Here is a 22,356-nt window from a genome sequence, read left to right as displayed (position 1 = left end):
AAAAACATCCTGCTAACTAAAACACACCCAGAAATATTAAAGGGACAACGGTGCACACAGCAGGGCAACATCTGTCATCGCATCACCAGCCTCCCCCCCGTATGATGGTCAAGTGTCATTAACAGCATCCTGAGGAACCTGAGCGGAAACTTTAAACAGATCCAGTTAAAGAGAAACCTGTTTTATCAGAGAGATGAGAGTTCAGTACGGTTTTAATCCGGGGGGGGGGGGGGGGGGGGGGGGGGGGTATTGTCCATTTACTGCCAGCATCCAAAAACACATTTCTGTAGTAGAATAAAGGGAGTCTTTTGTGAACACAGGAATAACCCTCACATACAAACACACCTGTCCTGGTGTGAAGAGGTGAGTTTCAGGTACAGTAAATGTTTACTATGAGCTCACACAGCTGGAGCTTCACAAGATAAGAAATACACTAAGAATTCCAATTCATAGTGTATTTCTTGGTGTACTTTGAGGAAATACACTTATTTGCTTTCTTGGTGAGGCTTTTATACACGATTTATTAACAATAAGTTACAAATCGGGCTCATGTTGGCCTACACCGACCACTTATTAACCACATTAATCTTTTCTCCTAATTACTTCATAGTAAAAATCATAAATACTTCATGTCTTTTTCTTTTGTTACTACAATGTGCTTCACCAGAAAGCAGGCAAGTGGAACTCTCAAAATGCTGCAACTAAAAACCAAAGAAGGACCCACTGAAGGTTAAAGCAACTATCAGTACATTTAGGTCTGAGATGACAGGGTACTGCAGAGGACACCGCTCTGTGTTGGAGACATGACGCCGCTGCATCGCTGAGCTCTGTGACCATTTACTCGCAACACGATGATGGCTTGATTCACATCCGTGGGCTGCAGGTCACCCATGTAAACGGAGGGCAGGAAAATCGCGTGGCCCACAGGGTTCAGATTACAGTAAACAGGTTTGTTCATCACTCAGCTGTCCACACGCACAAACACACATACGTCAGAGGAATAAAATACATCTGCAGCACCAACACTGATGTGCTGTAATGCATCTCAGCTTTGTACCATCAGTCTCTCTCTCTCTCTCACTCTCTCACTCTCTCACACACACACACACACACACACACACACCTCTTTAGTACGTCTCTTATACAATATCAGTACAATGTCGATAATATTGATACATGAGAATTGTACCACACAGGCATCTATCTACAGTACCACATCTGTAGAGCTTCCCCTCTTCTAGTGCATTCTGGGAGATGCAGTCTCGTTTTTTTTTTTTTTTTTTGGCTGATTGGCTGCAGGAACAGTATTAGGCCTCTCCAGGTGATGAAGTGTTCTCTATAACAGTCAGGATCTCCTGCTCGCTCCTCCGGCATAGTAGCAGATATATTTACACCATATGACAAATATTCAGACGTTTGCACTTCAGTTAGAAAAATAAACAGGCTCAGGGTGTAGAGAGTGTAGAGAGGAAGGGTCTCTACTGGAAGGGTTTTACAAAAATCCAGATCTTTTTCTTTCTGGTTTAAGGCAGTCCAGTGGAAGCTGAGTGTGACATCATGGTGTCCCCCTCTGCCACCCCCGTGAGTGCAAGGAATCATGGGAACTGAAAGCATATTTTTCTCAAGCTGGGCCCTCCCTCTGGCCTGAATCTCACACTCTTCCTCTTCTTCTTCCTCAGCGGTCGGTCACTCCCTCTGTGAGTCGGCTAAGGAGCGAGCCTCGGGGTCGCTTCCTGGCTTGAGATTGGTCAAAAGCATACTGAATTTGCGCAGCTGCTCGCTGGCTGTCTGGCTTTCCTCCTGCAGGCGCTGGTTGTTCTGTCTCAAGTTGGCCATCTCAGCGAGTAAGACGACTTTATCCTGCTTCTCCTGGTAATGGAAAAGAGGAGAAATAACAGCTGTTCAGTTATCAGAAGACCAAAGAAAATCTGTACACAGCCACAAAAAGCACGTGAGCCTTATAGTGAAGGGGATAAATATGAATTAACCTGTCAACATCATTGACAAATTAAAGTCTTTAACAACATTTGACTCTGCTGTTGGTTAGTTTTGATTATTTGGTACTTTAACTTGGTATTTTGATTACAATAACGCCACCATTTATTAAGTAATAGGACAAAAACTATGGAAATTGTTTACTTTTTACTACAAACAAAACAAAATCATTGTAAGCATGTTTAGGCCCAGTAGTGGATGATGGTGTGCAGGTTTCATAACGATTCTTGTGAATTAAGGACAGACAGACGCCTCGCCATGGCATGAGCTCCTAAAAACCAATAAAGCATGAGCCAATTAAAAATGACATAAAATTCATTTTCATGTTCACATTTGACTGGTTTTATGTCAAAGCCGCAGGGTACCACTGCAGACGAGTATTACATGTTTATCACTTTGGAAAAGTCAGACTTTGAAATACAAATCTATTAACGTATGACCCAGTGAAAAAAAAATGAAAGAAAAAAGAAAGACACATTAAACATTAGTTAAACATTAAACTCTTTTGTGCTGTCCTCCAAAACAGGGTGTGAGTTAGACCTCAGAGGGTTCATGCTTTAAAAACAAAACAAAAGCTCTCACTTTCTCCAGGTCACTGTTCAGCTGCTTTAGCATCACTTCCAGGTGGTAGAGCCGACCAGACAGGTCATTGGGCACCTCATCGCTGTAAAGCGACACACACACACACACACACACACACACACACACACACACACACACACACACACACACACACACACACACACACACACACGTGTTATTTTGCATAGATATAGATACAATGATTCCAGTACGCTACAGACAAAACACACTGTTGTTGTGCATGTTGCAGGTGATCAGGGAAAACTGGTTTTACTAGTTTAATTATGAACAGCTTCATCTTCAATAAACCCTCTGATAAGCTACCACCAGGTGGCAGTAGTGACAAATGAAAACGTGAATATTTACAGGCGCGCTCTGCACTTCTTCACATGTTCTTCTCCATCTCTCTGACAGAGAGGCTGACCTACCTGCTTAATGTGGGTGTGGTCCGTGGTGTCTGAGGAGTCTGAAACTGGACTGGACTGATGGCCGGTCTCATATCTGGACCTCCAAGCTGCGACTCAGTCAGCGAGAAGAGAGAAACCGCTCTTTGTGCTGCAAAAGAGACGCATGATTGGGTTTTCCAAAAGCTTTCTCCACATAAAACACGTCGCCAAAACCAAAGCAATGCTCTCAAACCCCATTTGAGTGCAGCCTTCTAAAGGTGGTCATGCCCCCCCCCCCCCCCCCCCCCCATCAGGGCCCCTCTGCTGTGGAACGACACACGGCTCGAGGAGACGAGGCTCATAAAATCACGTCATGTCGCCTCTTCTTTTTGTCCTCTTTTATTGTCTTGCTGTTTTTTTTAACTGCTTGTGTGATTTTTCTGTTCCTATAACTGTTGACAGTGCAGCCTGATTCTATTATGCTCCTTTTGTTTGTCTGTCAAACTACTAAAATTCTATAATACATATAATTATACAAATAAGCATTCATATTTTTATTGTAAAAGCTGCATGAACAAGTCTTTTTACTTCATCATCCCTCAGAATACACAAGCCACAGTCATTCTGCACAGTCAGAGGTCGACAAGGCAGCAGGTAAGACCAAGGATCAAGCGTTTGTTTGGAGTCGGGCTTTGTGGCAGAAGAGGATACGAGACAGCGGAAACGCCCAGAAAAGAAACACGGATGCAGATAAACGCCCAAATCCAGTGTCCTTCCCGGGAGTGTCAAGTAACAGAGAAGTGGTAAATGCCTATATAATACGTCTCTCTGGGTTTTAACATTTTACACGCATTAGAAAAAATGTCCGCTTGTTAAATCTGAGTGGTCTGAAACCTCCCATCAATTTCCAAATACAAAAAAGCACTGAGGCACCACTGAATGTTAAAAGTCCAAATTCTTTCAGGTCCAAAAAAATGATCAGTGTGGCTGCTCTCCCAGCTGTCACAATAAAGTTAACCATCTGTGAAAAACAGGATTTATGGGGTTTGGAGGAGTTAGAGGCTAGCAGTAGGTTAGCTAGCGAGTTGCCATGTAAGGATGATAAACCATGCTGAACCATTTGTTTTGTTTTTTTTTAAAGTACAGCACTGCTACAACTTTGCATGTAAACAAAAGCTGAAACTAAACAGTGAGCTTTGAAAAATACATATTAAGGGTTCCTAATAGGCAGAGACAAATGGTGTCATACGGCAGCAAGAAGACACCAAAAATGGATAAAACTTCAGAGGTCTGAGATGACCCATCAACAACAGGAAGTTAATCGTGTTGATGTGTGGTCTGGATCCTGATCCGAAGCTTAACGTCCAAAACGAAATCTTAGTTGGCCCAAGAGTGATGCTTTTTCTAAACTGCCTGTTTCCAGCTAACCCGCCTGGAAACAGGCCGGTTAGCTCACCACTCATAAAGCAGATTATGTTACATTTAAGATCCTGCGTTGACCTTTGGGTCAACAGATGTATTGCTGAAATATTTCTATCCCCACCTTCGTAGGCCTTAGCAGCGTTGACCAGGCTGGACCACTCCAGCCCGCAGGCTGTGTCGGGGAGGGGCATCATGCCAGGATCGAGCCTCCTCAGAGGGGGTAGTTTGTCTCTCACTTCGGTCAGAGACAGCTCGGATGCAGAGAGCGGCACTGTGGGACAACGGCGTCAAGAATCTGATTAATAATCTGAACACGATCACAGCAGGATCGCTTTAATCATGGTGAGCTGCTTGTGAAAGAGTCTTAAATGCTCACCCTTCTTGCTCTGCATGTGGTTGGAGGAGCCGGCGTGTTTGCGTGTGGGCAACGTGCAGGTGAAGAGCACGTCGGTGGGAGCCGCCTGGTTCTCAGAGCTGGCGAAGCTGGAGTCCCTCCGCCCGCTGCACAGCGACTCGTCTGAAAAGGTGCGCTGCAGGGTGCGTCTGGGAGACTGCAGGAAGAAAGGTCAGAGGTCAGGGCTGTGCGCTCATGAGAGGAAAACTGATTTAATCCACCAGCATGATGCTCACTGGGTCTCTCTGTGGCATCTCTCCTGGGTTGTCCATGATGATCAGTTTCTTCAGGTCGTCTTCGATGGTGCTTTTATACGTCCGTCGTGGGGAGCGCAGGTCCCTTAGTGACGCTCGCAGTCGAGGTTGTCCAAACACGTTCTTTGAATTTGTGTCCACCTGCCTGGAGACACAAGATATGAGAACGAAAAAACACAAATAAATGCTCTTCTTTTATTTAAGACTTCTTCCTGCTTCTCTCCACAGTAACAAACTATGCTCAGCTTTGCACTGTTTACATTATCCTCCAGTGTTTGTTTTGTGAATTATACGAGAGTTTTACATCATCAAAACTCAAAGCACTTTGGATGGATTCATCACAGAAAAAATAAAGGCAAGTCAAAGGATTTGAAATGGACATTGTTTTGTTTAGGGTGGTCGGAAATATGGATTAAGGAAGATGTTCCAAATGTTGTGTTGATATGCTTTTAAGTCAGAAAAACAAGACAGATGTTACAAAGATGATGTGAGAGACACTCATAATTTAACTGGCAGAGTGCACGATCAGTGTGCTATAAGGCAAGTCCTAACTGCAGTGCCCAGGTTCAATTCCATCCTGGTCCCCTTATCACATCTCCGCTCCTTCCCTGCCTTTCTGTGAGTTTCTCTTTCTAAAAGACATAAAAAGCTTGTTGTATTTTATTGATCAGCACTTAAATGCCACGGTGTTTACAGTATATATTTTCCATGGAGGCAACTAACAGTTAAAACTTAATACCATATTACAAATTAGAAGCAAGACTAAAAATTAAATTTTAAACAAATAAATTTGTACAATTAATCAAAAACTTCTTACAATTAATCAAATATTTAATTTTGTGCACCACTGTTTTGAGTATGAGGTCTGATAAATGGACGTCTATATTATTATTTTTGGTAGAAAAGGAGGTGCTTAAAAATCATTTCTATCCAGGGAGAACCACCAAACATCAGGGCTGATCTCGTGAGGCTCTCCGTCTTACTTCTTGCTGTTGTTGCTGTCAGAGCTCGACGCCGTGGTTGAGTTTGAAGGTGATGGGTTGCAGTCTTCTGGCTGCCAGGCATTCGGTGTGCTCTTGACGTAAGAGGACTTGGGGGCGGAGCTGGAGAGAGGGGTGGAGCTTAACTGAGCTGAAGTGGGCGTTGTGGTAGAGGCTCGAACGGGCTGCGCTTTCTCCACTGGAGTTTTGTAACCCTGCGGTGTGTAGGCCCTTGAAGGACACATAGATACAGTCAGACCCTGGAAGAAAGCTACATCTGTCTTTTACTTCTATGAACTTTACTTTTATTTACTTTACTTCTCTGATTAAGATAAGACTGTCCAGTTAGTAACATAATACAATATTACTCTCCTGATAACACGCTCAAACAACAAAAATAAACAGCAAAGAGTTATGAACTAGTACGACCACAATTTCTAAACTCGTGTATGCTGCCCTGCTGCTCTTCATACTGCAGCATCTGAAATGTCTTTTATCCAACAAACCAATTAACATCTAGTGCAAAACAAGCTAATTAACATCTGGAATGAAACATCACATTTATGCAACTGACCTAAATATCACAGAGGCCCTCACTCCTCTAACCAAAACAACCCACAACATAACATATTTTCTCCAGAACTTCACCTGCTGCAAATCATTTTAAACTGCTTTTATTTTACAACCCCAATTCCAAAAAATAAAAATAAAAAAGTTGGGATGCTGCATAAAATGTAAATAAAAACAGAATGTAATGATTTGTAAATCTCCTAAACATATATTTTATACACAAGGACATAGGAAAAATCAAACATTAAAACAAATCAAATGTTTAAAATAAAAAAATAAACTATGTAAGAAAAAATAAGCTAATTTTGAATTTGTTGGCAGCAGCATGTCTCAGAACAGTTAACACAGGGCCACTTTTACCACTGTGTAGCTTCCCCTCTTATTCTTCAGTCTGTAAACATCTGGGAACTGAGGAGACCAGCTGTGGACTTTCCGATTGTTGTCTGATGTAGGATTCTAGCTGCTCAACAGTCCTGGGTCTTCTTTGTTGTATTTTTTATTTGATGATGCACCAAATGTTTTCAACTGGTGAAAAGTCTGGACTACAGGTGGGTCACTTCAGCACCCAGACTCTTCTACTATGAAGCCATGCTATTGGAATACCTACAGAATGCAGTTTAGCATCGTCTTGCTGAAATGTGCAAGGCCTTCCCTGAAAAAGATGTCTGGATGGGAGCGTATGTTGCTCTAAACCTGTATGTACAGTTCAGCACTGATGCTGCCTTTCCAGACGTTCAGGCAGCCAGTTCCATAGGCACTAATGGAGCCCACTATACTATCAGAGATGCAGGCTTTTGAACTGAGCATTGATAATACAGTGGATCATCTCTCTCTCTCTCTCCTCTTTAGTCCAGAGGATGCAGAGTCCGTGTTTTCTAAAAAGAATTTCAAATTTCAATTTGTCTGACCACAGAACATTTTCTCACTTTGCCTCAGTCCATTTTAAATGAGCTTTGGCTCAGAGAGGACGGCGGGTGTTTCTGGATCATGTTCACATATGGCTTCTTCTTTGCACAATAGAGCTTTAACCTGCATTTGTGGATGGCACAGGGAACTGTGTTCACAGACAGTGATTTCCACATAGGCCTGGTTTTAATGCAGGGTGGCCTGAGGGCCCGAAGCTCATGGGTAATGCAATTTTCTGCCTTGTCCCTTGTGCACAGAGATTTCTCCAGATTCTCTGAATATCCCATCATCTGCTATGCATCATATCATCAAAAGGTACAAAGTCTTCACAATTTTATGTTGAGGAACATTATTCCGAAATGTGTTCCCCAATTTGTAGATGCAGTCTTTTGCGACAGGCGAACCTGTGCTCATCTTTACTCCTTGAAACTCTGCCTCTCTAAGATGCTCTTTCTATACACAATCATGTTACTGACCTGTTGCCAATTAACCTAATTAGTTCCTCCAGCTGTACCCCTTACTTTTCCAGCATTTTGTTGCTTCTGCCCCCAATTTTTTTTGCAATGTGTTGCTGCCATCAAATTCAAAAAGAGTTAATATTTTTCATGAAACAGCAAAATGAGTCAGTTTAAATATTTGATGTTTTCCATGTTCTACTGTGAATAAAATATGGGTTTATGAGATTTGCAAATTATTGCATTCTGGTTTTTTTGGAATTGGGGTTATACATCTTGATCATGGTACGACACGTCACATGCACAGACTACAAAATTAGAGCTGATGGGACTCAGAGTTTCAGCATAGATTGCTTTAATCCAGCACAGAGTGGTTGAAGCCAGTGGAGGTTTGTGTGTTGAATGCCTGCGTGCATTTATATCACAGCCCTGACAGTTACAAAACCACCAGCGCTAGAAATCACATGATGATCTGTATGTTTCACAAGGATTAGAAGGCCATAATCCTACATTTACGCTACATTTCATTTAGTATTGAACATTTTAATGTTATCATATCAGTGCGACATAAACTAACAACCCCTAAAAAATGTTATTAATAAGTACATGAATTCTAAAAAAACTAAGCCTAAAACTAAGATTAACTCTCTGTTTACAATAAAAGTTGCTGCATATTTGTGCTGAATCTGCTGTGACATTCATTGAGGTTAATGTTGCTACAAACTTCACAAAACAAGCTGTAAACAATGCATCTCATCAGGGAGTTTGTCTCTTACCTGGGCTTGAAAGCGTCCATTTTATCAGCGCTGGAGCCAGGAGGAGGGAACGTCCTCGTCCTGTACCCTTTGTTCTGATTGGACGCAGCTGGTATGATGGGCGAAGACTCTCGTCTCTTCGCCTCCCCCCCGCCGCTGCTCCTTCCCACGGACAGCTCCTGGATGCCGCTGTAGGTTGCAGAGCTGTGCATGGCCTTGTGAGACTGGTTGTTGGACATGTTACTGTGGCGACTGTTGCCGTAGTGGGTTGAGCCATCGATGCCGCTGTCGTTGGACCCGCCCTTGTTAAGAAGGTCGGGGTCAGGATCAGCCAGCGGCTCACCCAGGCAACCCACGCCTCCTCGCTCTCCTCCAGCTCCTCCGTCGAACCAGCGCTCGTCGCTGTGGCAGCTGGAGGCGTTACTGGACAGGGTGTTGCTGCTGGAGTGGCTGGAGTACTGAGTCTCACCCTACACAGGACACAGAGACAACAGTCAGATACACTCAGCGTGAAGGTGAACGATGAGGAAAAAAAAAAACAAAACAAGAAAGAGATGTTGAGTCTGACCTTCGAGTGTCTGTTTGGAGAGTCTTTGCCTGGGACATCCTGTCTGGGCAGTCTCCTCTGCCCCCCTCCACCACCTGGTCCTCGAGACGCTGGGACATGCCAGAGAGGCTCTGGATACAAAAACACACACACACACACACACACACACACACACACACACACACACACACACACACACACACACACACACTCGGGATTATAACAAATCACACTGAACGTCCACGGCTGTCAAAGAGGATTAAATACTTATAGCACATTTAAACACTGACCTACCCCCTCACACTAAAATCACACTCAGCTGCCTCAAGTCTGCTGAGCAATGACCACACGCTTTTAAAGCATAAAATCAAATAACATTGTTTTAAGCTTTTACATTGATATGGTGAATATGTTAGTAAAGAGTCGCTTATTTAATAAAACTAATGCATAAAGTCAGCACCTTATTTAGCATTTCCTTTCTGAAGGTGGTGTACCTGTTTTGCTGCGCTCCATGGTACTCTCCTGGCTGGTGAAGCCTGAGGAAGACTCTCCACTAGAGGTGACATCGACACTAGGTGGGGATCATACAGCAGCAGGGGGCGCTGTCCTGTTCCAAATCTACATGGACAATGGGAGAAACAGTTATTGATATACACAGACCTTTTCAAAGGGTTTTTCCTAGCCTCTGGAACTGCACATATTTAAGGTGGTGAGTCTGTTCTACTTTACTTAACACAAGTCTGAATTCCCCTGTTATTTCTGACCATTTGAAAAACAAAAATACATTTTATAATTCTGGAAATGGACCAAAACCCCTTTGTATAAAATAAGACGTATAGCTACTAAACTGCAACATTTAAACACCATGAAACAGAAATAATTACAGTAAACGAGACGCACTGAAATCCCCAGCTGTAAAAATATAATGCTTCTGACTAACAGAGGAGATTTTCAGTTTCTGCTTTGCATCCCCATGGCGGTTGAATAAAACACGTTTCTCTGGTTGGGTGAGATGTTATCAACCTCCACAGTGTGAGGAAGAGCCACCCACACAACAGATCCTTCCTCTGGGAGACAGTGTGTTCATACACGTCTAACTGCAGACCTGGCTGTGCCGCACTATTCAGCCTCTGATATAAACCAATATAATCCACCTTTAGCACACAAAGCAGTTAAAATCAGACATGCTTGATCAAGATCAAGGGAGTGACAGAGGAGAGCTCGGAGGTTAAAGACCACACACACACAGACACAGACACACACATGCACACACCTGTCGGGTGAGGTTTGTAGCGCACAAAGGGGCCTGGGGAGATTCCAGGTGGCCCCATCGTGGGGAGGCTGACCAGACCGGAGGAGGGTGCAGAGAAGATGGCTGAGGGGTTTCTGTAGGGCCTGTCGCCTCCTGCAGGAGACAGGCTGTAGTAGTTCTCTGGGTAGCTGACCGGCCTGAAATATACAAAGGCTGATGGGTAATCCAGAGAAACAAAACAGACTACAGAGAGGTGATAGATACAATAACACAAATAAAAGGTATTTAAAATAAATAATGAGTAAGTGTGGTGTGTGCACATGGTAGTCATCTGGAGCAAAACAGACAAAAAACATGGCTGTAAACAGTTTAAAATATTATTTTAGGCATTTGTAACCTACTTCAGCTTGACAAATTTAAAATATTGGCTGTGACAATTTGACTGGTAACCCCCACCCCCCCCCCCCCCCACACACACACACAAAACAACCCCCCCCCCCCCCCTCCCAAAAAAAAAAACAAACAAAACAAAAAAAACCCAAAAAAACCTGCTTAAGTGGTAATAAAACACACAAAAACCTTATTGTTTCCACCGTTTAGGAGAGACAAGATGCCAGGATATCATTTACTATCAACACAAGTTTATGACAGTCTGGCAGGCTCAGACGGTGCAGTAATAACATGTGAGTTAGCCTGAGGGCATTCGCTACTCCACACACACATCTGCCTTGGAAAACCTGCTGTGAAATATTATACAGGAGGATTTTAGGTGCTGCATACAGGAAGGCTATCATATTTATGCTTTTGTGTGACAAAAATAGTAAAATTCAACAAACATGTCATTGCTAGAGTGTGTGTGGCAGGCAGGAGAGGACCCCAAGATGCAGACTTGGACAGAGGTTGTAACAAAAACGGTGATTTATTGACAACGGAAAAGCCAAACTCAATTATACTGGGGCTGGACAGGTGCCAGGACTAATAACAAAAACCAGGGCGCAGGGACACACACAACACGGGACCACTTGAGGCAACAACATCAACGATGCGACAACAGGCAGAGAAAACGCAGGACTTAAATACACAGAAGGGCTGCTGAGGGAAGAGGAAACAGGTGGGAACACAGGTGACACTGATAACTAAGACGGGACCAGGGGAAAGCAAACTGAATACAACAGACAGGGGCTGGACGACTATCAAAAATAAACAGAAGACAGAAGAGGGAGACAAAGACGCAGACTTGACACCAGGAAACAATAAGATGACAAAACAGACCCAAGACCATAGATACAGGGGAGACAGGGACAAAGGGAACAAGACATCAAAACAAACTGGGGACTGAAACTCAGGAAAATAAAAACCAAACACAAAATGCTGGGCAAACGGCCCAGGACGTGACAAAACATCCTGATGACAGGACTAAACTGGTACTTTGTTGCTTCTCTGTGGGAGCAGAGGGCAGTCTGTGTTTCATTTAGCCATCCAGCTGACATCTTTTTACTCCAACATTCATTCAGTGATTTAATATTAAATCTTTCAACCAGATAACATAAGCAAGGACAGAACAATTATTAAGATGTAATAAAACCATTTCTTCTTTATGTAAATTGATCTACAACCACCTGCAGAGCTGCAGCAGCTTCATTCCTGGCTCTTTCATCTTTGTAGTTAACTATATAAGATGATGACAACCAACCATTTAAAACTGAAAATACGAGGTTGACTGAAGAGTTTGGACAAGGACACTAAGTCAGGAAGACTTTGTGAAGATGTATCACATATTGTGCATTATATCTCTATACCTATCATTTGTGAATGCTCTATGTATCCTCACGGCACACTGAAGGGTACTGACTGAACTCACTGGTTATACATTATGCACTTAAAGCTGAGGTAGGTGACATGCTTTTTGTCATCAGTAGACAAAGATGTCTATAAAAACCTTTCAGCTTATTGTAATTCAAGGAAACTTGACTCTACCTTCAGCACCTCCTTCAGGCTCTGGTATTTATGAAATCTAGCCTGTGACAGAGATTTTGCCACTCACAGAGCTTTTCAGGCCAGATCAGGTGAGGAGCACAACATTAAAAAAAAAAAAAGGCAACAAGAGAAGTGGTGTTTTCCTTTTCTAGATTTCTACATACAGCATGTTTAAAACACTTTTCATACTCATTTTTAATTTTCCTCCATTAAAATTTGACTTCAGTCAGATAACTATTTAAAGGAGTGATGAACACACTGCGCAGGTGGATACTGGAACAGAAGGCAGCAATGTGGGGCAGCAGCACTGACATGTCAGAGAGAGAGATGAGACATCTGCACTTTAAGCAGACTGCCAAACTGGGATGTGTTTTATATACAACATGTGTAGGAGCCATTCATGCGAGCCTTTTGCATATTCATGTGTTTGTGTGTGCGCACTGCAACAGTACTATGGGTGTGGACTCTGATTAGAACAGTTGCACTCACCTGTTCACTTCACCTGGAGTTAGGGGAAGCCGAGAAGTGTAATTTTCTCTGACTGCAGTTTGGTTCATATTTTTTCTTTGAAATAAGCAGTTTGTGATATTCTTTCTGCAATGCTTCATTGGTGCTGGCAGCACAGTGCAGTGATAGGACAGTAAAGGAGAGCAAACAGTCTAAGATGTACCACTGAATTCTTTGCATTGTGTGTTTTCTCCCGTGTTTAGCCTAATATTTATTAGCCACATCAATATTTAATGCATTTTAAAAAACTTGGCTTGTCCGGAGTTTATATTTAGTTTTTGTGTCCATAATATTTGTCTTGTCACCAGTAAAAGATCACAGTCAGCTACAGTATCTCAGGCAGGAACATTTACTACTTGTGGAGATAATCAGGTCTTTGGGCTCAGAGTCTCACCTCTTGGAGTTGACGGTGCTGGGGCTCTCTATAGGGAACTGGCACCAAGCCCTTGGGTAAGCGTAGTGGAGGAGGTGGGGGGCCAATGGGGGCCCACGCTGCATGTTTTGAGGGGTGGAGTCCTTGAGGAATAGGTGAACTTTCCCATCGCAAGTCTGGCGAGGAGAGGGTCGATATCCTGCTGCCAGAGGCTCAGGTTCTGCTTTCTGCTCCATGGTCTTTCATCTCGTACTCCTATGTGCAGCCCCTACAGAGACAGAGGAGGACAGTCTATAAGAACAGTACAGAGGACAACATCCACCACAGCAAGAGAATTTAAAGCTTGACATTTAAATGCTACCGTTTCCCCTCCCAAACTCCAAGTTTATCTCCTCTACAGAGCCTTCATCCATAGTTTTTGATCCTCAGCATAGGTCAGTAAAATGCAGCGCCTCCTCTCTGCAGGCTTGAACTGTAGCTGAACCAGAACAGCGGTTTCTGTTATTGAGTTCAGTGCGTGAATACGGCTCAATATATCTCTCCCAAATGCTCCACATTATTGTCCTCTCATAACTGCTTTGTGGATGCTCAAACACACAGTAGACATGTAACAGAGCTCACTAATGAGCTCCCCTGACACCAATGGAGGGAGAAAGAGAGGAAAGTAAACCGATTATTGGCACATCAGGACTCCATCTTTCAACTGCGAGACTGAGGTCAAGTGTGTGTGTGTGAGCAAGAGAGACTGAGAGAAATATCCTCCAATCTCACCAAAGAGCTCCTGAGTCAGAGTCTAAGTACACACAGCAGATATGTGTAGTAACAGCGCACAAAGCTGCAGAAACTCAAGGTTGCAAAATCATGCATCAAATTTCTTTTCCCTGCAGAAACTGTATCAATCTGTTTTTAAACCAAAGATCACAGAGATATCGACCCTTTCAGCTCCCTCTTGGAATAAAAAATGAAAACGGCGTGTAAGGAGAAACAGCCCTCTAATGAAGACACGCTGGCATTTATTTTTCATCAACAATGAAATCACTGATGGAGCTCCCAGCAGGAGGGGAGGCACTCTTTACTCATCAACTCAATACAACACTCAACCAAAATATTTTCCATGGTCTCACAGTAACCTTTAAACCCGACACCCAGCACACGCTTTTACATGTCATAATTACTTCATTCACAAAGCCTTACTGCAGGAGGGAAGGAGGCATCAAATATACATTCTGGATAATGAAGAGAGGAAGGCAGAAAAGGAAATGAGCAGGTGAGGATTTAAAGTGAGGGCAGAGTTGGGTAAAGACCATGGGACATAGGACGTGTAGTATAATTTCATTATTAAACAATCTGCATACTGCCTTGTTTGTCTGTTTGTAAATAACATCAGGGTTTTCACTGACTAAGGATGGTCCTTTCAGGGCTGACACAGCTTGTAGCTGTAAGTATAATTGCTGGCTACAAGACAGACAATAACACTGCTGCCTTATCTGACACAAATCTATGCATTTTTCAGTTATTTATGATCATTAGATAAACAAATGTCTGTTATGCTTACATAAATTAGATCCTAATAATAATTAATCCACCACAGTTTTCAGAAGAGAGAGAGTATTTTCCTTTGGGGCTGGCTATAAAGTATGTGGCCCGGTAATGTCAGAACAGAAGTCCATTATAGTTCTCCAAAGTCTTCAAAGATGTTTTTGCTTAAAATTGGCTTTAATCATGAATTAAATGTTAAAGTTGAACTGACTGTAAACAGTATCTGAGGTTTGAAGTGCTACTTGGACAAAGCAACTGAAAATGTGCTTTGAAAATGTGCAGGGCAATACATTTCTTTTACATTAAACCTTGTAAATAATCAGCTGAACTTGTCCACCCTGAAAACCAAGTTTTAGTTGCAAGCCAACAGGAAAACACAAACAACACAGAGTCTTCAGAAATAACAAACATCTGATTTCAAATGACACTGCATGAAACCAAAAGATACACAAATCAATGCACATGTGTGTCAGGATATTTGAATTAAAACCGAATAAGTCTATCAAGTGGTATTGAAATACAGTTACATAACAGCAGTGCTGGCTCATACAAACACAGGGAGAGAGCACAACCTTAGAGAGAGCAGAGTCTAAATCTGTCGGCATTCGTGTCCTCCCATCACGCTTGCTGAGGTGACACAGCTGGAGGCCCGTGCCACACGCGCACACACAGTCAAACACACACTAACATCAGTCAGTCACACCTTTTCTTGCTGTAGCCGTCCATCTTGCACGCTCAAGCGAGAGAAAGAATGGCAACAAAACCCTTCCAACTTTGTCTCCTTTTCTTTCTTTTTCTCTTCCACCCACTCTAACTCTCAGCGGTGTTGAGACCGTCCTCCTCACCCAACGCTTCTCTGCCTCTCCAGCTCAAAACACTCAACCCTGCCTTCCTCTCGCTCCCTCTCTCCCTCCCTCCCTCTTTTCCTGTCCTTTTCATTCGCACAGGGCGTGCATTTTTAATTAATCACTTCCACTATCACTTCACCTTATTTATTTATTTTCTATATTTTTGTGGTCTCTTTTCTACTGCAGAATCCAGGCTTTAATCTCGTGCAATCTGCTTTGCCTGGCACACACCAAAGCCCAAATGAGTCAGATGGGGAGAGAGAGGAAGAATGAAAATACAAGACTCTAATTATCAGCTGCTCCAATGCCACAGTACCCGTGTGTTGTCTGTGCGTGTGTGCGTGCGTGCATGTGTGTGTCAAAGGGATTTAAGTTGGTGTAATTAAAACTGCCTCCAGCATTAAAGAAATCTAACCACTGTGCGATCACACAGCCTGACACAATTACTGTATTTAGGAGCTCTGGTTCTCTGTCATAAACACACAAACACACACTCACTCACACACACACACACACACACAGTGGTTATTTTTTCACTCTCAGTAACACCACATCAGTGTCCCATAAGGTCTTGTTATTCTGTCTCAATCAAGGCCTCGTGTGGATGAAAGGATGGAAAAGGGTGCCGGCGGGGAAAAGATATAAATAATGTGAAGGAGGAGAGGAAGCGACACAATAGCAGAGATGAGCAGATATAAGAAGAAAAGAAGAGAGAAGAAGGAAAGAAAGTCGGATTTTAGCTAATTCCCGTTTTTATTAAGTTTGTTAAACAAAGTCCTTTCAATTTGTCTCCTCATTTCGCATGTTTCTCTTCAGCCATGCAATCGTTCTTTCTCTATGTTCGCTCGCTGCCTCTTCACAACTCCCACACAAAATAACAGAACATTGGAGTCTGGCCACTATCTCTGCCAGGCTTTTGTTGTTGGAGTAATGAGCGTCCCTGCACTCTCTTCTAGCTCGCTCTTGTCCTTCCATTCTGCCCACTTACACTGAGCATGCTCCTGTGCCGTCACCCACTGGCCAACATCTGATCCAGACAGCTAGTTTACAAATGAATCACTCTTTAGCTCAGCTTCAAAGGAAACTACACACAGACTGCTACGCACTGCGAGGCCCGCCCTCTTATATGGAGGAATGATGACCACCTGACCGTGAACGACGTCCTCAGCAGGTCAATCATTGCTCATGAGTCAGTGTCACCGCGGCCACTTACAGATCTCCACTAAACCGGCTACCCTGCCTCAGTCCAGCCTCCTGCCTGCCAGGCGAAGCCGTACTCTTCCACCTGCATGATGAAAAACAAAAACAGAGCATTCATGCATGGCCAAGAATCTCACAGTGCTTCAGAATCAGATATGGTCATCTGACGGTACTAGCTACGGTGCCATCCAAGCGAACATGGAAGCCCAGCTTGTCCCAGTCCGTTTCTCTTAGTGTCATATCCACCGTTCACATCCCACTGTCAATGACTGCCCAAACAGAGGACAGGGTGGAGGAAAAAAAGCCCATCAGATTTACAAGTTTTTGTTAATGTGTCATATGGGCTAAACATAGAAATTGAAATAAACAAAGGCCAAACATCATAGAAAAGCAAAGACTGATGACACTGACTTCTCAACCAGCACTGGATGAACTTTTCAGTGTCAAATTGCACGTATTTGGTGCTTTTAGAAAGATTAAACTCAAAATTAAATATTTCGTTTTCTGCTGGATTAACTCAAGCTTAGATCGAGTCCAGGAAATCTCCTTTTCCAAGCATTTATTTTTAATTCATCGCATTTCTCAGAGATTATCATAATATGAAACTGCCTCAGACCAGCCAGTGGATACAGTGGAATAGCTTCATTGAAAAAAAACAAAAACAAAAAAAAAAAAGGTACACAGCACAGAAGATCATGAAATGTGACTTGTCTTTGAATTTAGTTTTCAGAGGGATGAAAACCAACACCCAATGTGGAAATCCCCTGAGCTTTAAAGAGGATATAAAAGAACAAAGCTGTTGCATAGTCCAACTGATTGTTTGGTCTAATAAACTCCAATAACCATGTGAAAATATTTTGACTACTCGTAGTAGCCTAAAGAGTAATCTTGTGCAAGTAAGGGCCCATTTTGTCATTGTACTACACAGACACACACATGAGGACACAAACAACACAGATGAGCACAGTTGTTCAAGTTATTTTGATCTAAGGGTTTGGGGTTGGTGGGGGAAAGCAAGTCGGCCAAAGAAACAACAAAGCAATTTAAAATAAAAAAAAGGATGTTATGTAAAGAGACTAGACAGCTGGTGAACAAGGGGAAGTAGGAGTAAACAATGCATGACACACCTTTGTTTACAAGGTCTTATGCGTTAGTCTTTCTACTAGCACACTAGACACTAAAATCTGCTCACAGCACAGCTTGCATGACCTCAAGCAACAGAGATCTACAATGGCCCCTGTGAAAGATCCTTCACTCTAAGTCTCACCTTTAACCTCTGCACCATCTCCCTGATGTCTGTGCACCTCCCTCAGGTACTCGCACAGCAATTGTGGCTCCTCTGCCGTAGAAGATCTTCAGCGTCAGCCGCTCTGGTGTCAGCCAATCACGTCTGCGAGAAGAAAGAAGAAACAGTTTTAATTTTAGAAAGAAGAGAAACAGTTATTTTAAACACCACCTCTTTGGTGGAAGAGTCAATGAGGACAATGTATTCAGCCGACACACCAAGGCACACAGGGCAGCTCTGCTCCTCCGCCTCCACTAAAGTCCTGGGCTTGGACTCTCCAGGCGACCCGCCCCTGCTGCTCCCAGCTCCGTCCCTCTCGTGCCTTGGTGCGCTCACGTTCTTAGATGCCAGGGAGATGAGGTTGTTTAATTTACCGGCTGAGTCGAGCGGCGTGCTGCTGACATAGTTCTCAGCCAGATCACGCAGGTACTCCTGCCGGTTTCGTGTCGCCATGGTGTGGAACTTCTCTGACTTGTGTGCTGCGTTTTCTGCATTGATGACTTTGGCTAGAAGGAAGTTACGAAAGGTCTCTGGGTCCCGGAAGGTGACACTGCTGGGGATGGGTGGTCCAAAGGGGGGCACATCCTTCATTCGGTCACGGCAACACTGAGGGGAGGGAAACAGAGGATTGGAAGTTTGAGATCCTAATTAATAATGTGTAGTTTATAGAACATGAGTTTGAGCTGATGTAAATATTTACCTAACAGGTGTTTTCAGAGCAGGGGTTGTGACACACGAACAATAACAAGACGTGCTGGAAGTGTGAACGAATATTTTGGGGGGTGAAAGGCAGCGCTCCTGGCTCCTGAAAGATTATGGTGACAAATCGTTCCCTATGTGCCTCTTTCTCAGGAGCTGAGCGAGAGAGAGAGAAGAGAAAAAATGACAAATTAATAAAATGAGTGAGAGTAATTGGCATTCACACGACTGACTCAGTAAACGATAGAAAGTCTGACAGGGGAAAAGAGAGATTAAGACGCTCGCTGTTAGACACCAAGCAACAGCTCTTTATGTAATTTGTTTGTGGATTCTGTGTGGGCTATTTGTGTCTGTGTGCGTGCGTTGGTTTGTCTGTCTATCGGTGTTTATGTAGGAGATGTGGCACACAGTCCAGGCTGTGTCTGTGGTGCGGTGCTTGCCAATCTACTTTCATCTGCAGAGAGATGTGTGAAAGTACCAATTATGTAATGCAGCCCACTGTTTGGCTCCTGAATGGTGTCAAAGAGCATCCTTCACCCAAACCAAGGCTCTCTGTGAACATTTGAACTGTGTTTCATTTATTTTACAGTAGCATGAAAATTTGGGACATTTGGGGCCTTTTAGCACCACCATCATTTTCTATTTCAGCATTTTGAATGTGACCCTTCATACACGAGTCCACTCATATACAACATATTTCATCATTCGTCACTTTTTCCAAGAACAGCTATGCAGGTTAAGTTAGTGCTCTGCTTTTACTGAATTTAGGAGTCTTAACAGCAGCTTACATTTCAGTCTTCTTTTGCTTCTCCAGTCACTGAGGGTTATTTTTATAGTCAGATGCTGCCACCTAGAGGTTTAATCAAGTAAGTAAACGTCCTTACTTTTGCGGCTCCTAAAACCTCTGGATGGAGTTACTGTGCTCTTATATTCTGATTAAACATCTGAAACCAACATTCAGCTGTTCAAACATTTTGCCAGTTTCACATTTCCCATCTTGCTAAAAGGCGGTTTAATTGTCAAAAAGCTTTTCTCTAAAATAAATAATCGACTGTGGGTATGAGTATGGTAACAGTAAGGTTTAATTAACAAGATTAATGTATCTTTAATGACACCTCCTTGGCCTAAACCGCTCTGCTCTGATGTACTGACACATTAAAAAGCACACTGATCCCGAGCACCTTCAGGGCTTGTCTGAGCACATGTGCACACCCGTGAGAGCCTCTCACGCAAACACTTTGGCAAACTGTAAAAATACCCACATGCAGGATGTTATATGCTCTTCGCTGAGACGCAGCACATGCTGGAAACACACAGCATCCAGAAGAACACGCAGGAAGGAAGCTTTAGTGGAATAAGCTCAAGAGGCAAAGTGGAAATAACAGGAGGAAAATATGCTAATAACAAATGAACTGAACCCCACCCAACTCTGATCCAAATACTGAGGGCAGAGAGGGCAAAAGAGAAAGCCAAAAAGGAAAGAAATACCAAGACACACAGAAGACGACGACTATAAAAACACAAGAGGCCAAATAAAAACAGAAAGTGACTCCAAATGAAGAGGTCGGCAAAAGTCTCAAGTTTCCACTTCATGAATTCTGCCAGAGAAAAGAGCAAGAGAAGCTTCAGCTAACAACCACAGACATGCTTTCAAAGGCTCCGTGTGCCAACAAAGCATCATCCTGGATTTTTTTTTTTTTTTCCTTTTCAGACACGCACACCAAATGCTACACAACATACGGCCTCAGGTGATGGTGTTTACTCAGGTGGGGCTGTTACCTGCTGTGGGTTGCTGGGCATGTACGGCAGCATGGTGGACACGTGGAACATGATCTCATAGCCCTGGTAGGAGGTGTAAAGGGAGTGGGTACCCGTAGAGTCAGCTGTAGGAAAGATATTTATTGAAAGCCAGCATTACTCGACCACATGTTAGTTGAATGCAATTCTGTTCAAACACATTTGACTGAATTCGGAGATTATCAGGATGCAGTCGCTGTGCATTTCCTGGTTTTATGACTCCTGTATTGGCTTCTCACACAAATAATGCATTGCTGGCTTTATGTGTCTGTTAAAAGTAATGCTGCTGGTGTCCTTTATGTAAATATTCTTTATAGCTTCATCCAGACATGAGGGCCTTTATGGAGAACCTCCCTGACAATTTGAGACACTCATTTCATAGTTTATTTTTAATTGTCTTTGAGTATAGGGAACAACAATTAAATGATACATTACATTTCATAGTTTTTTTTATTGTCTTTGAGTATAGGGAAACAAAATTAAATGATACATTACATTTCATAGTTTATTTTTATTGTCTTTGAGTATAGGGAACAACAATTAAATGATACATTAAGTTAAAAATCATTTAATCAGCCAAGACACCAATGTGTAAAAATATGATTTCTAAAACTGGATGCATGTGTTACAGTGTTCTTACTCTTTGTGTCGAGCTGTGCAGCGTATTTGGTGAATCCTTTGAGAAGCACCTGCTCCCCGAGCAACTCCAGGAAGGCAGAGAAGGCGGGGTGACACCTCCTCATGTGTTGTACATCTCCTCCTCTGTGCTCTGGCCTGCACGGCACAGCAGAACACCCACCTTGTGCTTCTGACTTAACTACAAGGCAGTGGAGAGATGATTTAATATTACACAAGCAGCACAAACACAAACAGCTGACACACCACACTACAAACACAGCTGAAACACAGCACTCTGAAGGTAATGCCAACAAACAAGCTTTTAACCCAAAAGTAATGTATATCTGGACTTATTTATGCACAGCTTTGTTGCTGTATAAACCACCTGCACAAACAACCCAACAGGCCAGCTGTTGGCAAAATATCTCCACCCTGCATTTCTGCCTCCATTAAATAAAAGGTGAGATAACATGGCCAAACATTACAGCTTTTATGGTACCCACTCATGCTCAAATGCACCACACCCTGCTCCTTACAGCTTTCCCTGTACAAACACTGTACTTTGCACCAACACTAGATCAGATATCCAGTTTCGTTTCGCACACTATCTGAGAACACCACATGCCACCATTTCACCTAGTCTGTGCATAATTTCACTCTGCAGTCCTTCCAAACAGCTGAGACGACTGCTCTGTGAACTTTATGAATCTAAATAAATCAACAGAAGCGATAAACTCACCCCCTGTTCATCCAGTTTAAGGAGCTGCTCTGTGACTTTGGCTGTGCTAAGCGCCAGTCTCAGACAGGAGATGTTGAGTTCGGGGACAAACCTGTTCCAGGACCTCTTTGAGCGGCAGACCCCGAACGGTGCCGTGCTTCCCCGTAGACGCCACTGCATCTTCTAAAACAGAGCCTCGAAGGGTCACCAGCTGTATGTGGGTTAAGAACAAGATCAGTAAAACCAAGAAGAGACAATCTGAGTTTTTTACACTATAAATATTACTGTAAACGGACT

General features: G+C 43.1%; 1 protein-coding gene across 1 annotated transcript in view; it reads right to left on the bottom strand.

Moving 5' to 3' along the window:
- Nucleotides 1-1,265: 1,265 nt before the first annotated feature.
- sipa1l3 (signal-induced proliferation-associated 1 like 3) overlaps nt 1,266-22,356 on the bottom strand; it is an 82,291-nt gene continuing 61,200 nt past the window's right edge. The window contains 35 exon segments of the mRNA XM_030743848.1: nt 1,266-1,869; nt 2,578-2,659; nt 3,006-3,132; nt 4,507-4,656; nt 4,762-4,936; nt 5,016-5,178; nt 6,017-6,244; nt 8,721-9,169; nt 9,268-9,377; nt 9,741-9,818; nt 9,821-9,864; nt 10,516-10,695; nt 11,192-11,204; nt 13,391-13,528; nt 13,531-13,597; nt 13,599-13,623; nt 16,847-16,889; nt 16,892-16,924; nt 16,927-16,999; nt 17,001-17,027; nt 17,111-17,193; nt 17,196-17,211; nt 18,210-18,241; nt 18,244-18,321; nt 18,324-18,354; nt 18,387-18,452; nt 18,454-18,566; nt 18,569-18,837; nt 18,929-19,052; nt 19,055-19,082; nt 20,706-20,809; nt 21,364-21,463; nt 21,466-21,540; nt 22,081-22,167; nt 22,169-22,270. Of these exon segments, the coding sequence (XP_030599708.1) occupies nt 1,687-1,869; nt 2,578-2,659; nt 3,006-3,132; nt 4,507-4,656; nt 4,762-4,936; nt 5,016-5,178; nt 6,017-6,244; nt 8,721-9,169; nt 9,268-9,377; nt 9,741-9,818; nt 9,821-9,864; nt 10,516-10,695; nt 11,192-11,204; nt 13,391-13,528; nt 13,531-13,597; nt 13,599-13,623; nt 16,847-16,889; nt 16,892-16,924; nt 16,927-16,999; nt 17,001-17,027; nt 17,111-17,193; nt 17,196-17,211; nt 18,210-18,241; nt 18,244-18,321; nt 18,324-18,354; nt 18,387-18,452; nt 18,454-18,566; nt 18,569-18,837; nt 18,929-19,052; nt 19,055-19,082; nt 20,706-20,809; nt 21,364-21,463; nt 21,466-21,540; nt 22,081-22,167; nt 22,169-22,270 (3,696 nt within the window). The 3' untranslated portion in view covers nt 1,266-1,686.

Source organism: Archocentrus centrarchus, chromosome 13, assembly GCF_007364275.1.
Source record: "Archocentrus centrarchus isolate MPI-CPG fArcCen1 chromosome 13, fArcCen1, whole genome shotgun sequence".
NCBI classification, from domain to species: Eukaryota; Metazoa; Chordata; class Actinopteri; order Cichliformes; family Cichlidae; genus Archocentrus; species Archocentrus centrarchus.
This window is presented reverse-complemented; position numbering and strand designations above follow the sequence as displayed.